We start from the raw sequence: 25,315 nt of genomic DNA, 5'->3' as shown, positions 1-25,315 counted from the left end.
TCTGTATCCTGTAAGTGGAATGGTTTTGGAAAATGTAACAAGCAGAGATATCACGGTGCTTGTATGTACTAATCCTTAATGTTGTCCAAAGGGCAGTTAAAAATCCATGTTGGATGCTGGGTTTATAAGCAGAATGATGAATCTAAAACTAAAGAGATCATCGCCAGACTTCCTAAAACTGTAATTATTCCTGTGGATAATTCAGGAAAACTGTAAAAATTCGGAGATCATTTACCAACATACTAACAGAGCTGGTGTCTTCAGAAGGCAAGAAGTTATAAATAGGATAGGTTTTGCTAAGAGTATTTTGAAAGGCTTATTCCCTCCTGTAAATGTGAAAACAACCAGAAATCAGAGATTCAGAATCATTGCCAAAATATCAAGAGTTGAGATTTTTTTTCCCTTGGATGTTGTCAGGATTTGGAATGCTCTGCCTGAAAAAAATGACAACAATGACTGGGGAATCGGGTAGGTAATTGAGGGTAAGGAACTGTGTGGGTAAATAGGAAAATGAGACGAAGCACAGATGCTTTAGGAGATATGTTTGAAAGAGTGGGCTGAATGACAAGCTGTGTGGATGCAACGATGACCAGCTGACCATTATTTGCTTTCCCAGTTGCAGTCTTAAACTAGTTCAGCCTAAGATTTCTCCAGTTGTCTTAAATGGAGAGGTAATGAAGTATTGCTTTAAATGGATCAGGATACTGAGACTGGGGTTTATGGTGTTTTTTGACCTAACTGGAATTGGCAACTGCTATCACTAACGATATTGAGTGTCTGGACTCTTGATCCTGTAAGATTGCTCTGTTTACTCTGTACCACTGCTATTCAGCATACCTGAAATCCGCCTTCCCTGCTGCTATTTTATCACATTTTCATCAACCTGTTCACAGATGTTATGACTCCTCTCCAGGGCAACTGTACTTAGAACCCAGGTATTTTAGCCCAGAGGTGGGAACCCGCATACTGCAGAATCAAGAGACCTCTAATGCTATTTTATGAATGGAGTCATGCTAGAAAACCTTGAATTCCTGAATATTCTGCCAATTTATTTGGATTAATCTCTGTGAATTCTTCACAGATTCGAAGTATTAGCCCTCTGCTAATGAAATTCCATGAAGAGACAAAATTTTGCCTGTCAGCAGCTAAATTATAGAAAGAATTTATCAGGTTGGCTTTCATTAGCTAGCTGACTTAAATTTTTGAAATTCTAAAATTGCTTGCAATTACCTTGACATTTCAAAATAATCTAATATATATTTAACTGAGAAATATGTGATTTATTCAAATAGACATTACTGTGCATTTCATTCACATGATCTCCATTTCAACATAATACAACCTCCTGGCTCCACCTTTTCTTGATGTAATGAAAACAAAGTCTATTCTGATTAAGCTCTGTCAGCTAAGTAGTGATGTGAAGGTTATCTATACAAATGTAAAACTCAACTGGTATTTTGTGAAAATGGTGTCCTTCATTCAATTAATTATAAAATATGAAGTGAATAAGGTGGCAACTATGACAGAATAAGTTGAGCAGGCAGGTTGAATAAAAAAAAGCATAAAAGGCTTCATGAATAGAGGCATGGAGTATAAGGAAGTTATATCAAACATTAATGAACCATGCGATAGGCCCTGGCTGGAAAATTGTGCCCAATTCTTTTTTTTTATTATCAAGAAAATAAGTATAGTCTGACTAGCATGGAGACGGGGATGTACCCACTCAGTTCCTCATCCTCAATTATTTGCCCAATTCCCTAGTCAAAATTATTTGTGGGATAAGTTGTCATTTTTTTGTTCAGGCAGAGCATTTCAAATCCTGACCACATCCAAGTTATATTAAAAGAAAATCCTCAACTCTTGATATTTTGGCACTGATTTGCATCTCTGTTTTCTAGCCATTTTCAAATTTACAGGAGGGAATAAGTTTTCTCCAACTACTCTCAGCAAAACTTAAGTTACCTGGAGAATCTGGAGTCCTTTTCCTTAGAACAGAGAGCATTTAAGAGGATAATAAAATGTGAGGCTGGATGAACACAGCAGGCCCAGCAGCATCTCAGGAGCACAAAAGCTGACGTTTTGGGCCTAGACCCTTCATCTAGGCCCAAAACGTTAGCTTTTGTGCTCCTGAGATGCTGCTGGGCCTGCTGTGTTCATCCAGCCTCACATTTTATTATCTTGGATTCTCCAGCATCTGCAGTACCCATTATCACTCACGCATTTAAGAGGATGTTTGATAGAATGGTCAAAATCACAAAGAGTTTTGACCTAGCAATTGAGGAAAGATTACAGCAGAAGTGTTGACAAGAGGGCAAGGATTTAAGTGAATTGACAAAATAACCAAAGGGTGAGATGAGGAAAACAACTATTATGCAATAATTTCAAGCTGGAATGAATTGCCTGACAGCCTTGTGAAAGCGGATGCAATAGCAAACTTCAGGTTAGAACTGGATGAATATTTGATGGATGAGGTTTGCCCTGAAGACAAAACTTTGGAAACTTTAATGTGATCTCAATTTCATTGACAACTACACAATGCACTTGCAATATCACACTAAACCAAATAAAGATGGACCACACACACAGCATTAAAAGAAATGTTTACCAAGTTGCAAAAAGGCTTTCATCCATAGAAAAGTCTACACTGAACTATTTCTTTATATTTCAGTAATAATATTAACTGTGTGACTGCGAGCATATTTTACTGTCTTTTTTTGGTGTAAAATTTGTGAGGCTTCAATTCTTTTGAAGGCTTTCACAAAGTGGCAAGTTTCCCGCGCGTTTCTGTTCAATGTCTTTCTGGTTTCCATGGATTTGACAAGGCCCTGCCTGTGATGTACGGTCTCAAAATGCACCTCATCTTCTATAAGTACGTGCTGGGCTGGATTTTTTCAGGGGGTGGGAAAGGGAGAATATTACTGAACAATGGAAGAGTTCCACTATTGTCCCTCAGCGTGAAGTCTTCTACTCCCAGAAATGATGTTTGAAGCTGGGCAGGCTACTTAATTAGGCAGAATGGTAGTGGACCCGGACCTTGGTGCCTGTTCATCTCTGTTACAATTGTGTCCTGAGCTGAAAGGCCCACGGTTGGCCATTGAAGAACGACTTAAGGGCCTCTGCCTGCAACCACTAGAAGAACCCAATTTCAGGCAGGCCTGCTGGGATACAATGATGGCTGCTATTCCTACTGCTGATCTGGGTAGCTTGTCGTCTCCCAGGCTAGATTCGTTCTGATTGAAGGCAGTCAATGTCTGGTTGAGCGATGGACAGAAGGCAAGGATGTGCCATCTGGGAGCCAATCTAATATGAGCCCCTCCAACCCGAGAACTGCACCCCCACCCCCAACTTCCCTTTGCCACATTCATCACCTCCACCCGTGGACCCCTGGCAGCAGAGTCTCCTCAGTGGCACTGCTCAGCACAGGAACTGCCAGTAACCAGAACAGCCTCCTGTGGCTCAGTGGAACTTCTGCCCCAGAGTCTTGAGTCAAGATGAATGTCTGCCAGTGGCCTCGCCAATCCCTCAGATATGAGAGGCACGCAGAGAAGACTGATGGCTCTTGTCGCTAGCTAGGTCACCTGATCTTAAAAGCAGAACAGTTTGGGCACTGCTTGAGTTTTAGAGGCTGAATTGGGATGCTCAAAGAGAGGGAGTGAATGATCTGGAGACAGGAGTTGTGCTCCTGATACCCACTGGGCACTCCCTGAATTGTTCCTGCCTTTTCATCCATTCTGTTAAAAGACTATCTTCCCACTCTCTCACATCTTGCACTGCTGACTGTGTAATGGCAGTGGAGATAGCCTGGCCAGTGTGTTACCTACTTGGTTCACCACCCTTCTCCTCCCCCTCACCCGCCCATTATGGGCATCATGGCCAGAGTGGGCAAGAAGAAGAAGAGCAAGTCAATTTGCGTACTTAATGCCCATGTCACCTTCAAAACCACATCCATTAGGCGCCCATAAAATTCAGTTCAAGACCTGTTGTCTATCAGGTTTTCTTTAATCATTTTAATAGCAGATTCAGTCAAATAAAGTAGCAGTGAAGGGCAAGTCAGGGAAAAAGAGAAGAAAAGAAAGCTAGAGGAGTATTAAAAAGTTAGGTTTATGCTACATTTCATGCTTTTTTTTGATGTTTGTTCAGCTGGCCTTGCAGTGCAGAAAGCAGCTGGAACAATTGCACACATGTGAGCAGAAGCAGCTGAAAGACTCACTTCAGGTGACCTATGAAGAAGCTTCTGGAAAGGCCCGAAGAAAGTTAGTCGTGTGCCTAAGGCAGGCGTTCCAAGCCATCATTTTTGACCAGCTGAAGGAGGTCATCAGACACGAGGAATTAGATGCAGCTTCAGCCAGCCAACTACTGCAGGCAAACTGGCACATTCAGGTAGAAAAATGTTGCAAGGCCATCTAGGGTGGGTAAAACTGCAGAATTTTGGTTACAGTCAGATCAGTCATGACCTTAATCAAGAGTGGAACTGGCACAAGAGGCTGAATGCCCAACTCATTCTCCAAATTTTTATGCAAGGTGCCATCCAAATAGTATTCTGTAGAAAAATGTGATAATATGACAAAGTGAGATATTTAAAAAGGAAGATTAGTCTTGATTGTTTTTATTGTCAGATGAAGTGGGCACAGGGATTCATTTTTTTAGCACTGTCCAATACTGACTTCACTGGAACAGCCGGATGATAGCAATAGCAACGTATTAAAGCATAATTTTATTCAAATGTCAGATTTGTCCCACAAATACACTACTGAATATAAGTTACCAAAGTGTACCCAAGCCGTCGCACATCAATATCCTACATTTGCCATCGTCAATCCTAAAATTTCCTGTCTGTTCACGGGTCTGAGTACAGATCAAGTCAGCAAACTTGATTTGAACAAATTTTGACCATAATAGTCTTAGCTCTGCTGTAAATTAAAGTTATTTCCCATCCTGGTGTCTCTCTGTTTGTTGTGATTGGACCTTGCTTCCAGAGGCGATGCTCCTTGGAACTCTTACAGTGGTGGCAGAGATAGTGATAGATATCAATGAAGGATTTGAGGAATGCAAATATGCAAATGCTTTGTGCTGACCCATGACTTGGTGTTCTCACAAGATTTGATGCCGCACTGGCTGTTCACTATGCTACTAACTTAAACTGGCTTGATTGTTGAAATGGGGTGTTGATTTGTATGCAGATTAGGCCAGTAGCCCTGCTTTCCACCTGTGACCGTGTGCAAATTTGACATGTCCTTTAGAACATAGTCAGAATGCACTTGTTCAGGGACCTGTGGAATGTGTTCAGGCTGCTATGAAAGAGAAAATAATATTAAACCTAAATAGCCTGTAGCTTTTCTTTCATAACTGTATGTAGATTATTAAACCAGATTATTTAATCAAACGAGTGTCATAATTCTAGTTGGTTTCATTTCTTGAGAAACATGGTTACTTAATTTAAAATATGCAGAAAGGTCCATGCATTTTCAATGACTGCACATATTCACACTTTAATCTGAATCATGTGTTCTTTTCTAGTTTCAGTTGGAAACACTAATGGATCAGCAACTTGCTTTCCAGAGGAAAGTTCTGGATGAGGGCCTTGCTAATAGAAAAAGCCTGGTCAACAGGATAAAGCGTGGCGTGAACCATAGACGCAATCTCCTGAACGCAGCTTCCCTCCATATTTCAGCCTTTGCCGACCTACTGATAAAGTAAGACTTGGTTGTCATTGAAACCAAATGTACAGCTTCAGAACCCAGTCAAGTTTCAGAAATGGCAAATTTATCTATGTAGATGAATGTATTCACTTTGTGACACAGAGCAAAAGCAGTGGAGGTACGTATAGAATGTTGGTATCATACCAGAAAAGAACTCAAGATTTCAGTTAGTTTGAAAAATGGGCATGTACTGACTATCATTAATAAATAGAGTTGTAAGTATCTACGTCCCTGAGGAAATTATAATTATGACTAACACTTTGTTAGGCTTCTTTTATTCAATGAATACTGCAGCCTTTGTGGAGGGCATATGCAGATAATGTTATTGCATCCGCTTACCCTCAAACGTCCCAATGTGTTTTGAAGTTTGACCTGAAGCATTGTATAGTGTAGGAAATACGGCTGCCAATTTACAAACAGTCAGGCTGTACAAATGGCAATATGTATGCCAGATGCCAAGATTTGCATTGCTATGTCGGGTGTGTAGAATTGACGATAATGGGGATAAGGAAGGAAAATGAGTTGAGAATTATCAGATCAGCTACGATGATATTTAAAGGTGGATCAGACTCAGTGGCTGACTTCAACTCTTCCATCTAATGATCTCAGGTGGGAGAAATTCCAGGTCTGCGAACTTGAGCTTTAAAAATGGTAGCCCACGCTTCCTGTTTTCAGTCTGGGTCAGCAGGCTGGATTTAGAATTGGGCCACACAACTCAAAGAGCAAAGGAAGCTGCTGGTTCTTGAGATGGGCTGCACAGAGAGGATGCCTGGGGATTGCAGCTCTCTGCTCAATATTTAGAAACAAAGATTGAAACACACTGTGAGATAGTAAGAACTGCGATGCTGGAGTCAGAGATAACACAGTGTGGAGTTGGAGGAACACAGTGGGTCAAGCAGCATCAGAGGAGCTGGAAAGCTGACATTTCGGGTCAGAAACACACTGTACCTTGTCTCCTTACCACCTCATGCCAGCACATGCCACCTCCAAAGTCTCTCATTTTCTTTGTGCTGACCTATGCATCCATACCCATCCCCCATGATTCCGCATATCCCATACTATCCTATGCCCATCAATCCGTGGCCCATCATGTCCCAATAATCTCCACGACCCTTAGAAATCTCTACGCCAACTCTCGCCCCATTTGCACCATCCATAATCCTTTTCTCACTGCAATAACTCACCCAATACCTGCTATGAGCAAATATCAGGAAGTATGCTGACAGAAAATAACTTTGTGCTCATTGCTATAAGCAATTGGAGCTGTGATTCCAAAGGCTTACCCCATTGGAGAAATAACAGTTTGGAAAATCAGATATGCAGCGAAGTTCCACTCATGGTTTATGTCAGCACGCAGTCAGGCATCAGCTCAGTAGCCAGTCAAAAGATTATGTGTGAGTAGTGACCATAAAAGTTTATAATTACAAAATTTGAGCCGTTTTATTCGACAAGTGAGTTAGCATCAAAGTCTTAACGATGTAATTATCAACATTCTCATTATCTTTCAGAACATTTGCTTTCTAACTTAAAAAGAAATTGGCTCACATTTGGAATATTAAACTTCACAGTAAATTGTGCTTTTATGGTTAAAAACTACAGGTGGAACTTTAAAGTGTCAAACCTTGCACCACCACTTTGCTTCTGAAAGGGAAATGATATTAATAAAGTTTATATTCTGTGATATTTCCACTGTATTACATGTCCCATTATGGTCAAATACCAGGGAAACATTTGCAGTGACTGAGTGAAGGTGAGTAGCTAAAGTCATCCCTCTCCACTACGCAGGGACAATTGGTTATGTAGCTGGTTATAAGTAGCTGAGGCATCAAGGGTTGGCTTTACTTAAGAAGACAAGACTCCAGGAACTACCACAATTGGCACAGGGATTGAATCCATGCTTTTGTTGTGATTCTGCTGTGACACTCTAGTCAAAAGAGCTAACCAATTTCCGTATTAAAGTACCAATTTACATGTAGTGATAGTTGAGTTCTTGCATAACCTTGCGCTATAGAAAATCACATTATAGAGAAATCGCTCTTCCTGTATAGCAGAAAGTTCACGTTATCCAAACAGTATCCACTATTCATCAACCACGTTACAGCCAATTGGCATTAACGTTATAGCTGAAATACCTGTAATCCAGTTAGGAAAAAGACATTTGCTTCAAATGGATTTCTACATTTTTATGTAAAGATGGTAGGCCAGAAGTGTTATAACCAGTTTTTGTTTCAGTCAAATAAGCTCCAAAAATAAAAAAAAAACAAATTTTCAAATGTCTGTGATGTAGCATATGAAGAAATTGCAAACAAGTGCACACTGCTGTGCATAGGCCAGTTAGAATACACAGGTACATTCACAAAAGTTGTGTCCAGAGGATGCAAGAGTGTCACATGTGATACAATTTCAAGAAGTATTAAGATCAGCACGAAAAGGTGTCATGCTGCTGGATTGCTTTGTGTGGGTCATCCGCACTTCATCCCACAATGGGTATGGAAGTGGGCACATTCAAGATGGGTATTGTCTCAGTTTTATTTTGTATTTAAACTTTTGATATAACTTCGGGGGTGGGAGCTTAAGATTCAGCCCAGTGATCTTTGAGTTGTATTGTGTGGGAAGACAAGAGTGTGAACATCTAATAGAGATATGAAATGCCATTTATTTTAAACTGGTTACTCTGGTAGAGGCATTAATCAGCTAGAGAGTTTCAGAGCAATGTGTGAAATGTTGCACACTAATTTTGGAGGTAACACATAGTCAGATTTGGAGAGATGTTCAGGCCTCCCAATTAAAAACATGCACACTCTAGATGCTTAAAGGCACAAGGATGATTTTGTACATAAATTTAGTCAAATAATTATGAAATATGTCACTTTTAAAATATTTTTAATCTGGATAAAAACCATTAATAAGCTTGCTAGGAATTAATTGTTAACATGATTTACACTTGCATCTCTATTGAAGAATAGGTCACTGTTTTCTTGTTTGGTGATTCTTATTTTTGTGTGAAGCAGCATATCTAAAATTAAAATGATAGTCAGCAGCTTGGAGTTGACAAATCACTGCAATCAAATCACTGTTCATTAGTCTGTTCAGAAACCGTAGTAATACAATAATGCCAAATTCAGAGTTTTTTGTTGTCAATTTAGAAAGATAGAAATGGAATCATAAGTAGCCCTTTGAGCCTGTTTCATACTTGATCGTATCTGATCTTCCATCTTAATGCCATATTCCCACTTTCTCTCCATACCCCTTGATGTCTTTAAAATCTAAATATGTATTTACCTCTTTAGAGTCATACAACGTGGTAACAGATCCTTCAGTTCAACTCACCCACACTGACCAACCATCCCAATCTGACCTAGTCCCATTTGCGAGCATTTGGCCCATGTCTGCCTAGACTTTTCTTATTCATATAGCCATCCAGATGAATTTGAATGAGTTTGAATGTTGTAATTATCCTGGCCTCCACCACCACTTCTGGTATCTCATATCATACACGAGCCCCCTCAGTGTGAATAAGTTACCCCTCAAGTTCTTTTTAAATATTTTCCCTCCCACCTTAAATCCATATCCTGGGGAAAATACCTTGACTATTCATCCTATCCATGCCCCTCATAATTTTATAAACATCTATGAGGTCACCCCTCAGCCTCTGATGCTCCAGGGACAAATAGCCCCAAGCTATTCAGCCTCTCTCTATAGCTCAAGCCCTCCAGTCCTGACAGCATCCTTGTTAGTCTTTTCTGTATTGTCTCAAATTTAACAGCATCCTCCCTATAGCATGGAGACCAGTATTGAACATAGTATTCTAAAAGTGTACAGCTGCAATTTGATTTCCCCTCTCCTATATTCAGTGTTCTAATCATTGAAAGCAGTGGACCAAATGTCTTCTTAACCATCCTGTCTATCTGTGACTTCACTTTCAAGAAACTTTGCACCTGCACCCCTAGGTCTCTTTCTTGAATCTATTCCATGATCTGGCCTCCATAGCCTTCAGTGGTAGAGAATTCCACAGGCCCACTATCTTTTGAACAAAGATCTTCCTCATCTTAGTCCTAAATAGTTTTAGCCTCCCAACCAGGGCAAAACATCCTCCCTACATCTAGTTTGTCCAGCCCTGTCATAATTTAAATGTTTCAACCAGATCCCCTCTTATACTTATGAACTCTTGTAAATACAGGCCTGTGATAGAAATGATTTGCATCCTTCCCAACAATCTTGAGTATAGAAAGGGAATAGCACTTTGCATCGTGGTAATATTATTAGACCAGTGGCTGGTGCTCTGGGGATATGAACTCAATTCCTACCGATAGAGGTTAATTTTAATTAATTCACAAAAATCTGGGAATGAAGTCTACCATGCTTACCAGATCTTGCCTTACAGCAGTAAGATTGGTTCGTACCTACCCACTGCAAACCATTGGTTTTCAAGAGCAGTTAGCAATGGGCAATAAATGTCGACTTTGCCAGTGATACACACATCCTTGGAGAAATCTTGTAAGATTCTGAGCAATGCGGGATATGGGGCAGAATTGAACAAGATGTCTGGCAAGGCTTATCTTTACATCAGGAGTATCGCATGTCATCCTTTATGTTTCTCTCAAATGGCGTGGTGAATTTCTCACTAAGGTAACTGAGTTACCAACAAAGGGGAATTATTACTTGTTAAATATGTTGTTGACAATCCATCTCATGCATGTTTAACAAACTTGCTGAACAAACTAGAAAATTTTACATGGAAATCAGAGTGAGTACCTGGTGGAGTCGAGTCATAGCTTACTCCATGTGACCCCCGTACTGCGTTTGATCAAATTGTTGTTCAGGGTACAATCAACGGGGATCAGCCAGACCTACCCCTCATCCACAGACATTGGCATTGGCCAACATGGCACCTCTCCAATCCACTTGCAGGCCACTCACAAAGTACACCCTTGCATTGCAGGGGCACATCAGTGACTAGCATTGAGAAGATGCAAGGACACTTTGCACACAGCAACAGGCACCCAGCTCATGGATTGGATCAGGCCACCCCTCAGAGCTCCTCGATTACTGTCTAACGTTAGCTCACTGAGCCCCTACCTGAATACTTGCAGCTTCCATTTTTTGCATTACTAATTGGCATGTTGGCACTTCAACCAGACCCAAAGGCTTCCATTACTGGCATTTTGAAATGCTGTTCAGCAGGTTGCTTGTCAGCAGGGGTCTCCCTGAATAGAGTGAGGGGGAACAGGGGAGTGACATCTTGATGAATTGCATACTGAAGTGTCAATGTAACCCCTTAAATATGTGCAAGCTGCCTGCATGGCAAACACATTGTGCATGCATTTAACAAAATGGCCCATTTGAAACTGCTGGGGACTTGTCCTCAGTCCAGTCAAAACCAGTCCAACCTGTCTCTGCCTCCCTAACCTGTTCTTCCTCTCACCCATCCCTTCCTCCCACCCCAAGCCGCACCTCCATCTCCTACCTACTAACCTCATCCCACCTCCTTGACCTGTCCGTCTTCCCTGGACTGACCTATCTCCTCCCTACCTCCCCACCTATACTCTCCTCTCCACCTATCTTTTCTCTCCATCTGTGGTCCGCCTCCCCCTCTCTCCCTATTTATTCCAGAACCCTCACCCCATCCCCCTCTCTGATGAAGGGTCTAGGCCCGAAACATCAGCTTTGGTGCTCCTGAGATGCTGCTGGGCCTGCTGTGTTCATCCAGCCTCACATTTTATTATCTTGGATTCTCCAGCATCTGCAGTTCCCATTATCACTAAGGCAAGGTCCGCTGTCTGGTACCATCAGTCACAGGCAGAGACACACACAGTCCAGGGATTTCAGCCCAGTCACTTTCTGCAGTTCAGGGTATCTGTCCAGGGTATGATTAGTGGTCAGTTCTGTAGGCCAGGACAAGGAGCTAAGGGAACTTGCACATTGTTGTTTGTGGAGCTGCAAAAACAGCGGTGTGAGATCTGGGACTGCTGGTTGAAGTTGGTCAGAAGTCTGAGGTGAACAGAAACTTGGTGGCCTGATTCTTGATCATTCAGGTGACTTTACACATGGGCTTATAAGGACAACGGGGCCAGGGAGTGTCCAGGCAAATGGGGGAAACACAGCTATTTGCAGAGATGCAGACAGGACAGCTTCTGGGGGCGGAGGGGCACGAAACCTCAAAGTGTATTGGAAAAGGTGCAAGTGGAACAGCATTGTAGGGCATTGGAGCCTATGGAATGGGAGGGGTTAGTGACTGTGACCACCACCATGGTGTAGTGCTGGGGTTCAAGAGGCAGGGAGGACAGCTGTAATTGAAGCTCATGTGGTGGGTCTGCATGTGGGAGAGAAAGGTGTAAATGGGATGTCGATAGAGTACACGGTCACTACATCGATCACCACCACAAATTGCATTCTCTGCCATCACTTTCCATCCTCTGGAGGCGAAGTGTTACTAGAAAATGTGTTTCTAAATGCTGACCTGCAACTGAAGTCACTTTCCACACAAGCTGTTAGTACTGCCATTTCTCCTTGGATCAGTTATGGCTAGTTCAGCTCTCTCTTTTACGAGAAATTATGGTGTAGATTCAGACCTTCCCTCTAAGCATCCTCCAGTTGTGACATTGAGATCTTCTCATGACCTTGCCACTCTCAAACCATGATGTCAGCAGTTTATAGAGAAGAAGGGAGAGTAGGAGTTTATTTCCCTGGGCATTTTCCTTCTGATTATGTGCTCAAAACCAATATATTTTACACCAACCATCAAAGTGAGGTGTTTACTCTCTTAAATAAGTGTTGCAATCTTGGTGACTCCTCATGTTCTTGGAAGATGCAGCAGTCCAGCTGATGTAACCAGTGGTTATTGCTTTGAAAATTGTTCTTTCTGAAAGGCTTATGTCCAGCTAACGATGTATTTGTAAATTAATATTTTAGATACCACATCTTTGTAACTCTATCGTTAGTTTTCCACTCATTATATAATTATGAGAAAATCACCATTTTCAAAACATGTTTCATTGTTGCATGTTATTAATACAAAAAGTTCTTCATTTTCAAATATGTATTCAGTTTAAAATGGTTGGATTGTTTACTACATGAGAAATTTAAACTCAACATAACCAATAGTACCATCATCCTGAATGCTATTCAATGTTGTTCATATCCGAGATGATGCATAGTTGAAAGGCTTCAGTCAATTTGGAACACTATGTGAACAAGCAAATGTCTTTGTACTGGAGCTTTAGTCAGACCTACTTTGCCTCAGTGGCAAAGTTATAGGTTAAATTTAGTGATAATGGGAACTGCAGATGCTGGAGAATCCAAGATAACAAAGTGTGAAGCTGGATGAACACAGCAGGCCAAGAATTTAGTGCTAAGGCCCCAAGTTACCATAAAACAAGTGAGATGAGACCTGTTGTTGAGGTAGCCTCTCATTACTTTAGTTTTCCTTGGCTCAATGTAACTAACGTGTCTTAGCAAATCGATGTAAAAGCTGTCTAGTGGGTCCTTTTGTCTTCCATAGATACCTTTTTGTTTAATTTATCACCAAATGAATTTAACTATTTAGATAATTAGAAAAAAAGGCTTTCTTTTTCTTGATGTGCTCAATGCTTCCTGCCCTGCCTAAAGACTTTCAATTAACAGCCAAGTTAATGACACTACACATTCATTTTAGTGTGTATGGATTACTGTCCCATTAGGAGACTGATAGAATTAGCTACAGTGTTAGTTTTGCACACCATTTTTTTTAAAATGATGAGTAATGTAGAGCAATGTGTGAAACCATAATGCCATCCTATCCTGTGGATTTCCAACCAGTGATCAAGGGTAAAATATAAAGTAACTAATATTGTAGGAATTCACGGGTCAGTCTCCTTGAAAAATATTGACCTAAACAAGATCAAATCAATACTTTCTGAACAGTTGACTCATTGCACTAAGTGGGCAATGGTTTCTCACAAAGTCTCTGTGACGTACGCACATTACTTATTGTTTTTCTTTAATGTAACCAAGCTTGAAGAGCAAATCGATATTCACAGAGCTCAATATAATCAGAGTGGGTGTCAGTTCTTTGCAATTTATTTCCCCTCCTACTTGCTCAATAGATTTTCCACACCACTACTTGAAATGTTTATGCATATACTATTTATTTATCAGTTCCTTTAAATAAAGTTTTTGGTAGGAAGAGTAAACTTATACCATCTTTTTTAGAAACCGAGCACAGATTTTTAGGCAGCACAGTACTTAGATTAAAAATAATAGGTTGCCAAAGTATTTTAGATTTCATTTTTTGACAATAAACACACAAGTGCTTGTATTAAAAAAATGCAGCAATATTTAAATGAATATTGTTTCTGAAAATACATTATTGTAGATTAAACTTTATTCAGTTGATGTTGAGGTTTGACAGATTAAAACAAAATTGTTTAAGGGAAATATGGAAGACACCAAAAATGGAAATATATATCTGGATTATACGTATGTGAATAAATACTAAAATCTGAAATGTTAGAAGGTCCATTCAAAGAAGTTTGAATATTAATCATGGGTCGTTGGTGCAATACATTGGAGTTGTCATATGCTTTATTACAAACTGCTTGTTTATCGTATAATAAATAATGCTTGTAGCTGTGATATTCCATAGAGGTATGCACCAAAGGTCAATAGAGATTCATTTATTTTAAGCAGTTTATTATTTTGCAATTAAATATTTTCTGTCGTGTAAGCAATAGCGTGCTTTTAGAATATATCAGTGAAAGATAATGCTTACCTCAAAAATACTTCATTTACCCAACTTTATTTGCATGGTGCCATTTCCTGTCTCACCAAAATGTCAGCAGGAAATACATTCACTGATACCAGCTGCTTTGCAGCCACTTAACATTTGACTGGGCATTAATTGCCTGTGGGTGAGACTTCAGCTTCATCTGGGTGGAAATCCCTCTTTGAAGAGCTGATGGCTAATAGAGTAGTCAACAGCTCAGAAATCCTAGCAATTCCACAGTCAGCTGGGTCTGCATGCAGTCTCCAAAGAAAGGGAGCTAATGGAAGTTGGGCTGGGGCACTGGTGAGGCCAGATGCTAGGTTCTGCAGAGAACACAACGGGGAGCCAGAGCTAAGTTGAAGCACTGATGGTAGGGTTATGACTTTAAAGGGGAGGGGCAGTTGGTGGAGGGCGGTACAGGGTTTTGCCTTTAACGGGCACAGCGGGCACCCAGAAATACCCCTTCCCTGACACCAGCCTATTCAATGAAAGCTGCGGGCCACTTGTTTGCAATGGGATTACCTCTGTGTGGATAAATGAGGGAGGGGGCAAGATGATGCACTTATGTGGCCAATAATTAAGTAACCTTAGTGAAATAAACTTTATTCTTCTTAATTTACAAAAATAAATAAATTAATGTCTGAACACTGATTTCATTTAAATGGAGGCTCCCATTAACAGGGTGCCAATTAACTGCTGTGCATCTTATGTCCTTCAGAAATGCACATGAGTGCTTCTATTAAAGATGTTGAGTTGACCAAAACAAAGGCATAAATTGTGAATTGCGGGCAAGAAGCACAAACTAAACTATAGATGACTACTCATTTAGTCGTTGCTTTCTGTTGAGCACATCAGCTGCTTCTGGGCTTTAGTGTAACAGGGCATGAATGGAAGATCAATAAGCACAGAAATGAGTGTACTCTGATGTAGACAGTAAGCACTGGGCACCTTTTCAACTTGTCACTTCCCTACCACAGTATTTCGGAACCCTGTCTAAGTCTGATACTCTTTTTTTTCTGTTGCTATTTGATGCTGTTCAACACTTTATTATTCTTGATTTTTGTTGTTTTATTTATTCGCTCATGTGATGTGGACATCCCTGGCTAGACCAGCATTCATTGCCCATTCCCAAGTGTCAACTACATTGCTGTGGATCTGGAGTCACGTGTAGGCTGGATGCATTTCCTTCCCTGAAGAACAGTAGTGAACCAGATAGTTTTCTTCCAAAAATCAACAATGATTTCAAGGTCATCATTAGATTCTTAATTCCAGATTCTTTATTGAATACAATTGCCACCATCTGCCATGGTGGATTTAAACCCATGTCCCCAGAACATTACCTGAGTTTCTGGTTTAAAAGTCCAGTAATACCACTATTGCCTCCCCAGTTAATGAGCTGATTTTTAGCTGAAGATGCATGCAGTTGATAAATGGCTTTGAAAGAAAGTTGAATAAATACTGAGTATGATTCAGAGTAAAGTTAATTGTTTTTCGTAACTATCTGAAAGTTGTTTTAGTTTAATCCATTTTGCTTCATGTTTGCATTGTCCTCAGTCTGAATGCATGAATAGGTGGCTTGTGTAGATGTGTGAAGTAGCATTCTAGATTGAGGGGACCTTTATCCAATTTCTTTTTTTTTCTTGCTATCTTTTCAGTCTTCCTCCCCAATGCAAAAGTAGCTATCTACTTTTTGTTCTCTCTTACAACTCAAACACTTCTCTGTATGAAGAATGATGTCCACATAACCCCCATGAGCGACCATCTATGGTGTAATAAGTTAGTAAGTTGCATCTTGTAGCACAGGCATGCTGTTACTCATCTCAGGGGAAATAAATCTTGGCAAAGCAACCGTTTTATTACAAATATATTTCCATGTTCTAGATTGAAATATGGTTCATTTGTCTTTCCAAAATCAAATCATACTGTCAAAATATTTAATTGTTTACTGTCTGGACTTGAACCGTGGTTATCTACAATCTCTTTTCACTGACTTATGGATGCATATTTGCTAAGTTTCAGGGCCTGTTAAACATGCAATTCTTTTTAATGAGCAGAGTACAAATTAATTTATTTCTTTCTTCACTTAAGGCATATGGCCAAAGATCAACAGAATCTATCACCATAGTTACTTTGTGAATGTTAAGTATACAATATTCAACAACACTGTTGTTCCACTTAGCACCTTTCAACCTTGTTTTAATTCCGACTTTAGGTTTGCAGCAAGGGGAATGCTCACAGTCATACATCCACTTACCCATTAAACTATACCAAAGTGTGAAGGGCAAAGCATAGTGCTGACATCTCAGTCTGTCAATATACCCGACCTTCTGGTGCTGAGCCACCTAGATTTGTAAACTCCATGTGGGTTTTTAAGTCATCGGGACATTCCAATTGCATCGGAAATGGAAAGACATTGTCAACTAATTGTCTAGCAATTGCTTGTTGTCCAGTCATCTGCACCAGAATTGACCTGCCAAACCACCCCAAGTGATATAGTCCAACAATCTCTCATGCAAACTGTTGGCATTCATGGTTCTATATTTTATTTCATTCTTTTGAGGGCTAAGGGTGTCGCTGTGAGGCCAGCATTTGTTGCTTACCCATAAATACTGGGTGGCTTGCTGGACCATTTCAGAGGACAGTTAAAAGTCACTTACATTGCTGTTGACCTGGAGTCACATGTAGGCCTGACTGGATAAGGACAGCAGATTTGCTCCCCTAACGGACATGAGAGAAACCAGTGGCTTTTTATAACAACTGTGTAGCTTTACAGTCATCATTTTAAAGATTTTATTAATTGGATTGAAATTCCATGAGGTTGCGTGAGTGACTACAGCATTAGCTCATGCTTCTGGATTACTAATCCAGTGACATCACCATGTAGCTACTGTCTCCTCGATACCTACAGATACAAACTAGGAAAGTAGGGGAGAAAAACTGCCCTATCAAAAATAAAATTGGCACTGCTTTTGCAATTAGTTACACTCAGAATAAGCAATATACTATTAGAAGGTGCAGTTTGGAATCAGTTTTGATCACAGAGCCAATGATGTTTTGTCATCAAAAGTATTGTTAGGAAACTTTTCACATTGATTCCTTCTGATCACTGTTACTTTAGGAGTCCTCAAAAGTGACCAAAAACCATTACAGTTTCTTAAATTTGCCATTATAAGCTATCAAAAGTAATCATTTAGCATTTACTGTGAGTTGGTGTGCTGGGCTGAGATTAGATCGTCAACCAATGTCCATCAAGTGCAGCACCTGTTATGCAAAGACTGTTGTCCTCCAGTTGGTTCAGAACAATGCGGGAAGCTCCTGAGGGTGTCACAGGGACAAGATACCCACTCATGGTGCCATTTTGTCCTTAGTCTCCGAGCTCAGCCAGTTGTTTTGCTGTCCTAGTTCCTTATCGTCTCCTTAGCTCCCACCCTACTGTTTCACTTCTTCCACTGTTGTCTCGGTCACCTCTCTAGCTGTTGCCAAATCTATTCCTCCACCTTCAGCCTGACCAGAAGGTCCCACCAGCCTCCAGTCTAAACAACTTCACCCAACCTCCATTCTCAGGCCTACTCTGCCTGACCTGATCCGTCTGTCTTGGTCTTGCCACCAAACTTTGCAGAGACCCCAGCCCGTGCTTGGATTCTTTAATAATAATGGATGGAAGTGTAAAAGCGGGGTGACAAAAGGAGCAATATGTTGGCATCAGAGAGCGATGACCATGACTATATTCTCCCAGTTGCCATGTACATTGTCACAAGAGATAACTATTACATAATATAACTACCATCCTCTTCTGAATGAATGAGTGAATAAATTGCCTTTATCGTCACGTGCTGCAAAGTTGGCGCTTCTGGCTTGGTCTTAGGTACAAGATACCTCGGTATACTTAAGTATTTGATACAGAATTGAAAGAATAACGAATAAAAATCCAGCATAAGAATAAAAGGGGGAAAATGTACTCCATTTACAGTCCTTTCACTCCAGTCCTTGCCAGCACCCAGCCTCCAGACCGGACCCGGCCAAGGCTCCTGATTATGCCAGGCTTCAAAACTCAAGCCTTGCCTCTAGTTCACCAGGGCCTCACCTTCCCCATGATGGCCCCCAGAAAGAGACTCTCCTCCTGAACTCGCCTCCCCACACTCTGGCCTCCAGCCTGGGACGCGTCTCCTCCATTCTCCTCCGAATAAGTTTAAAAAGTTACAAGTTTTTAAAAAATGCTCAAGAGGCTTAAAAGAAAATGAATGGGCAGAGCAAAGGATCCCCAGCTGGAGCATCCTACTCTGTCACCATCTTGGACTTTCTGACATTTTTTGTAACATTGGACTATCTGGTGGATTTTTAGAATTTATTTCAGGGGACTGTAATATCAGTAAATAGTCCTCATCAAATTGAAACTCATTTTGACAATTAAATTGAATGAAACTGAAAATCGGGCTGTAACACTTGTCTCTTCCATTGTTTGTATTCAGAGTTGACATTAAATATCCCACTTCCGGTATAGATTGTCCAGTCCTGTTCTGTATTATGTGACCCAATTTTATTGAGAAATATTCATCAACAAAATATAAAAATCCGGCATCTAATGGGATGATTTGACATTTCTATTTTCCATAGATTGACTGATACAGAAATGGAATAAGTGCTTATTTTGGGTCACTTACAAGTTTATTTAACCTTAAGAAAAACTGTTTTGGAACAGTTCAAACTCACTTCATTTAAAGCTGTTACAAGTTGGCTTTAATTTCATCAATTCTCCTGTTTCAAAATCCAAATTTCAGCAAAAAATGTACACCTATTTTCAACAGAATAACAGTTGTTTGGATGTCTTTTTTAAAAATTGCACATCCTACTCCGTGTCAGAATTTAATGGATACTGATGAGTCTGTGTGTTGGATAATTCTGTACATAGTTTGTTCTGAATGTAAACCTGTTACGAGAAACAAAAAAGCACTGAAACCCTTGAAGACAATCAAATGAAATGTAAGTACATGCATTCTGAGGCCTGTTTTAAATGCATTATTTTATGTATTAGTAAACATCGTAAATTAGTGGTGGGTTTATGTGATACAGTTTAAATGTTTTTGAATTATTTTGTTGGAGATGTTTTTTATTTTATTGCAGCACCACTTATCTAACAGAAGGTCAGATGGAATCTGTGTTGGATAGCGTACACCAAGAAATACTGGTTATGAAGCTGAAGCTAGATGAGGTCATGGATCAAGAGAAGAAACTAATTCATTGCAAATTGATCAGTGAGAGAAGAGAGCACATCTTCAAAAAAGTAAGTGAGCTGCAATTTTATCCTTTCCAATTTCTATGCATATTATGTCCAACAGAATATAGCTGAGCTGGCAGACACAATAGCAGCATTCAAGAAGCACCTGGATGAATACATAAATAGGAGACGAATAGAGGGATACGGATCCTGTTCATGAAGACAGTTTTAGTATGGAAGAGCAAAATGTTTGGGTACAGTCTTGGAGGGCCTAGGGCTTATTCCTGTTCTGTACTGTTGTTTGCTCTTTAAAATAAGAAATGGAAAATATTACATGAACCCTTAATGACTAAAGCGATCATTCTTCCAAGCTGCATGTTAATAGTCTTGAGAGCAGCTTGAAATCAAATTTTACTTCATTCTTCTGAATGTTTTGAACTGTTACAGTCGCGAGGTCACTGTATCAGTTATTTGGAAACTGTCTGTTGGTTAATATCACATTTTTACCAGTAATATACAAGCACAGTCTTCTTACTCTTCTACTAAACTCGTGAAATCCGGAGAAAGTACGGTAGGCCATTCTATTTGGAACCTGCTAAAGTAATAGTTGGAGATCAAGGCAAGTTTTCCCCACCATCTCCCATTGAAGATTTCCCCTGTAATTTACAACAAATGTAAACAAGCATTTTTTTTTGGAATATTAGTAGAATTTTCAGTAAAAGTAGATTAAGATGCCAATAGGGAGGGTTTCTGTTTGTTTATATAAATTGTATATGCTCCAGCAGGGATAAAAGTGAACATTTGGGTGGAGGTTGGAGCTGACAAAACGGGAGTATTATGAGAATAGTTATTGCAGATGCTAAATTCTACTTCAAGCTGAAATAGAACTATGTTACACTCCCATTGCTATTAGATCTGCTCATGTGTTAAGAAGCTCATCAGAGAGGGGGAATTTGAAGCATTTGTCACAGTTTTTCATGCCAGGACGCATGACCCAAATAGATGTACTTTGCTAGGTTTTATGGAAAAGCAAAATAGCAGATTGATCAAAGCTGTCAGGAAACCATTTGGGAATGTTGAAAGCTGAATTGCTTCTTTGCATTGCACTTTTTTTTCTGATTAACTCCACTTTGTGTTTATACTACTGAATCATTTTGGTGAGTTGTCAGTTAAAGGAACTGAATGTCCAGGAATATTAGATGATCACGGACATTTTCCCCAGTGGATGTTTGGTAACTGCCTTGCAACGTGTTAAAGGGTAGAATTTTACTGAGGCAGACTGCATGACCACCTTGAGAAGGAACGTCAATGTCCTGCTGATGGACCGAGATGAAGCCCCTTCCCCCACAGCCATATTGTGCCTGTGGATGAGTTAAAGTGGTGGGTCTCACACCCCTCAGTCGGGGATTGGCCAGCAGCCCCAATAGTTACAACAGCGCTAAATGCTTAGTAATTTCTGCTTTCGGAACTATGAAGAGGTCCCAGTGGATTGTGGAGTGAGGTATGTCAGAGGTACTGGATGAGGTGGGCTTGACACTTTAAGGAATGGGTTGGGAGACTGGCAGATAGGGAGGAAGTGGTGTGGGGGTGTGGTGGTTGCTTTTGGAAGTATGAGCGGCACTCGCCTAAGTGCCCATAGTGTCCATATGTTGTTTTTCTTTCTTTATTCATTCATGCGATGAGGGCATCGCTGGCCAGGCGATTATTGCCCATTTATTGCCCATCCCTAATTGCCCAGCGTGCATTTAAGAGGTCTGGAGTCACATGTAGGCCAGACCAGGTAAGGTTGGCAGCTTCCTTCCCTCAAGGCCACTAGTGAACCAGATGGGTTTTTCCCAATAATCGACAATGGATTCACAGTCACGTTAGATTCTTAAATCCAGATATTTATCGAATTCAAATTCCACCATCTGCCGTGGCAGGATTCGAACCCGGATCCCCAGAACATTGTCTGGGTCTCCAGATTAACACTCTAGCAATAATACCACTAGGTCATTGCCTCCCCGGAACGAGCAGTGTTGCAGTCAGCAATAGGTTTTCTAACAAGCCTTTTTACCTTTTAAGTATTGATTTAATGATGTTTGGTAGGCGACCTATCTTGGTATTTTTCCCACCCTCTTCAAGTATTATGGGGATGAGTTCAGGAGTGAATGAGAAGGTATTTCCCATATACTGCCACTCTAAATGTGCAATTCAGGGTCACACAAAGTCCATCTAAATCAATCTCACCTAAAATAATTATTGTGCTGAAACGGTCTGTTCTGGAATCCCTCTAGAGAATCATCGAATAGAACCCCTATAGTGCGGAAACAGGCTCCTTGACCCAATAAGTCCACTCTGATGCTCCGATAGAGAGGAAGAGAAAACTCAGACTGCTTTGTCGCTCCTGATAATTATAAAGACACTGAGTTTGACATTCTGAGACATATGTCATGGATAAATCCTTAACCTTTTTCACTTAACTTCTTCATGTAATCCTAACTGAAGCTTTTATCATCCATTTGTTTCTGCATATAACAGAATATTTGTTTTTTTTTGAGGAATGAAGGCATTTAACTGTCATCTTTCAGTTTATCTTTCTTGAATTTCCTGGATCAAATCCTTGAAACTCCTTTCCTAACAGTTCTGAGGGTTACTCTACACTCCAAGCTCTGCATTGGTTCAAAAAGCTGCTCATCATTTCCTTCTCTAAGGGAATTAAACATTAGTCACAAATGCTGAGCTAACCAGCAATGTCCCCAGCTCATGATCAAATAATAAAAAAACCCTGATAAAGACTTGAAACTGGGCCATCGCATTGAAAGATGTGAATTCTAACCACAAGACTTAGCAGGGTGTGACATTTCAATTCTTAGAAATTTTTTTAATGTTCAGTTGACCAATCTAAGAGACATGTAGAATGATTCACTCCTTTTGGTTTCAGTTGTTTCCAAATGTCTGTGTTTTCTGAGAGTCTACAAAGTTTTCCTTTCACTTCCCACTCCATACACACCCAGATGCATTTCCTGAGACTTGGATAACCTAGCCAAGCAATCTAGTAAGGCAAGGTGAACTTGAGGCTCCCACTATTTTAAGCTCGTCTCACTTCCATTGGAATTGAAAGTGTGTGGATCACGGTATTGTATGAGAGATTAAACTTTTTGTTTAACATTTTACCCAATCCCCATCCACCTGTTTTTGATGATGAAAATTGGCCCCGCTGTTTCCGAAAACAAAAACATTAAAGATTAGTTTTAAGTTATCTTCTTGGAAAAATTAACATTATTTAAAAAATAGCTAAAAGAAGTCGTAGTTTGGGTTTGTGTTAGGTAAAGATGGGATTTGGCTCAATGTGATGGAGACACAGTTAATATTTATTGCTGTGACTTACCTGTGAGTAATGGTGAACTGGAGTGAGATACAAGAAGGTAATTTATAACGGTGGAATCAGAATCCAACAAAAGTACAGGAGGCGATTTTGAAATGCATAAATTGAAATCCATTAATAGCGTATTGGATATAAATTTGACAATAAGATAAAGTAAGCCAGAACCAGTTAGTGGCAGCATTGTAATTAACATGAGTAGTATTTGCTTCCTAAATTCATTGATAACTGGCCATTTAAGAATAAAATATTCTAAGTGAATTGATGTATTAAGTCACTAGTACCATGGAGGATAAGTTTGTTTGCTTAGCATCTCCTCTGGTGATGTTATATAGACTTATTGGGCAGTATGTTGATTCCTTGGAGGCTGACAACACTATGAACCACTGCCTGGATGGTATATCTAGTGTTCTTCACGTATATCTTTGAAGAATGTCATACAGGCTGCACAGTTAGTGACCAGGAATCAACGTAGTTCAATATAGCACCTGAGAGGCATTGCCATTCCAGATAATTTCACCGATGGGTTTCTCCAATCTGTATCTTAGACCTTTTATAGATGCCAATTACAATGTGATAATAAACCTGATATATGGTTATGTCCCTGGAACTAATTTCATCAAGGCTTTGCTCCAAGGTCTTTTGCATTTAATCAGACACATTTTGTTTTGTATTTGATCAGATTTATTTTCAGTTTCCTGGAGCTAAAGAGATTCTGGTTAGCATAGTCTTGCTTCAAAATGAGTATTTTGCTTTAATCTTAATTCTTTGTACGATTAGATTTGTGAGCAAGAGCATCAACAAAAGCAGCTGGCATCTCTTCTCAGCACCTCAGGAGAAAGACGTTTCAATCATAGAAAGTACCTCATGGATTGGCATGAGCTTTTACATAATCAATGTGCAGAACTTGGAGAACTGGTGGAGAAATTGGACAAAGAAGCAGTGGACCAGCTGGAAACCCTTAATATGCAACTCGTCAAAAATGCCTCAATGAAAATTAAAACAATCCATGCTGAATTTTATCAGAAGTTGGTCAGTCTTGGGGTTCCGCAGGACTATTTAAGACGAATGATAGAAGATCAAGATGAGGAAATAAACATTCAGCATGAGAAACAAACAGAACAAGCAGAAATTGACGAGCATAAAGAGAATGAATCACTGGAGAATGTTAGGGGAAAAATATCAAAACAACTTCATTCAGAAATTGAAGAACAGAATTCCTTACGCCATTGGAATGAATGGATTTTTCAGTAAGTGGGTTAAAAGTTTTGAAACTTAGCCTTGAACTATTATTGGCAAGGCCAGCATTTACTGCCCTAGGGGCCCTCCAGAAAGATGTGGTGAACCTTCTCCTTAAAGTACGTGGAGTTCATAAGATTGTGGATGAAATAATATTTTGATTAGAAATTTGTGGACAATTTTGTGAGATTGTTAATTCCTTTGACTTTTAAAAGCTGAGTGGATTTCCAGGTACAGGCTTAAAGTATTCAAATGACACTGGTTACATTCTTATTCAGCTCAGTTTCTTCAGCTAAGTAATCAATATTGAGGTTAAATACTTAAGAGTTTTAAAGTTAATGTGTACATCGCCTTAATAGACTTAGACAAGCTAGCCAGAAAGATAATTAGAGCATCTACACAAAATGTACTTCCAAAGTGAACATTTCCAGTTATATTTTATCATATAAAGCACTGATATTAGAAGAGATCTGTTTCAATAAATGTTATCCTTATTGCCAATTAAATATTATGTTTATATGTAAATCAATTTAAACATGAATGAGATGAGCCACTGGACCAACTGTTATTTCCCATTTAAGATGAAATACAGACTTCAATGTGCATACATCTTGTTTGTGTTTTCTGGAATTCTGCTTGCCTATCTTGAGGAGCACATGGCGATTTTTCTTGCCTTTACTTGTAGTGTGTAAGCTTGGGATATACAGTTTGCCAGCAAAGCTAGTGTTTATTGCCCATCCCAAATTGTACTTGAAGAGATGGTGGTGAGTTACCTTCTGAGACCAGTCCTTATCTAACACTGCCCTCATTGTTGAACTTTTCCCACAGAAATGAATGTGATAGGTTATTAGGTGCATTATGATAAGTTTGACTGGATAATTGAGTTTTCATATTCCAAGGTTTCTTGCGTGAAAGCATCAAAATCAACATGGGAATTTCTATACTATCTTTATCAAACATTATTTTGAACAAAAACAGAGGGTGGAACTTACCCCTTCCTTGTGTAGAGAAGAAGGTGTAAAAATGTGGAGAAAATGAAAATATCATTTTCTTAG

General features: G+C 39.8%; 1 protein-coding gene across 2 annotated transcripts in view; it reads left to right on the top strand.

The window, feature by feature from the left end:
- Nucleotides 1-25,315, top strand: part of LOC125458854 (limbin-like) — a 168,337-nt gene that overhangs the window by 55,946 nt on the left and 87,076 nt on the right. Inside the window, exons 11-14 of one of the 2 annotated variants that reach the window (XM_048544610.2) lie at nt 4,141-4,380; nt 5,518-5,693; nt 19,564-19,723; nt 23,802-24,271. In XM_048544610.2, the coding sequence (XP_048400567.2) occupies nt 4,141-4,380; nt 5,518-5,693; nt 19,564-19,723; nt 23,802-24,271 (1,046 nt within the window). The remainder of the gene's footprint in view (nt 1-4,140; nt 4,381-5,517; nt 5,694-19,563; nt 19,724-23,801; nt 24,272-25,315) is intronic. The other variant, XM_048544618.2, reaches the window with a different exon arrangement.

This window comes from Stegostoma tigrinum, chromosome 1, assembly GCF_030684315.1.
Source record: "Stegostoma tigrinum isolate sSteTig4 chromosome 1, sSteTig4.hap1, whole genome shotgun sequence".
NCBI lineage: Eukaryota > Metazoa > Chordata > Chondrichthyes > Orectolobiformes > Stegostomatidae > Stegostoma > Stegostoma tigrinum.
This window is presented reverse-complemented; position numbering and strand designations above follow the sequence as displayed.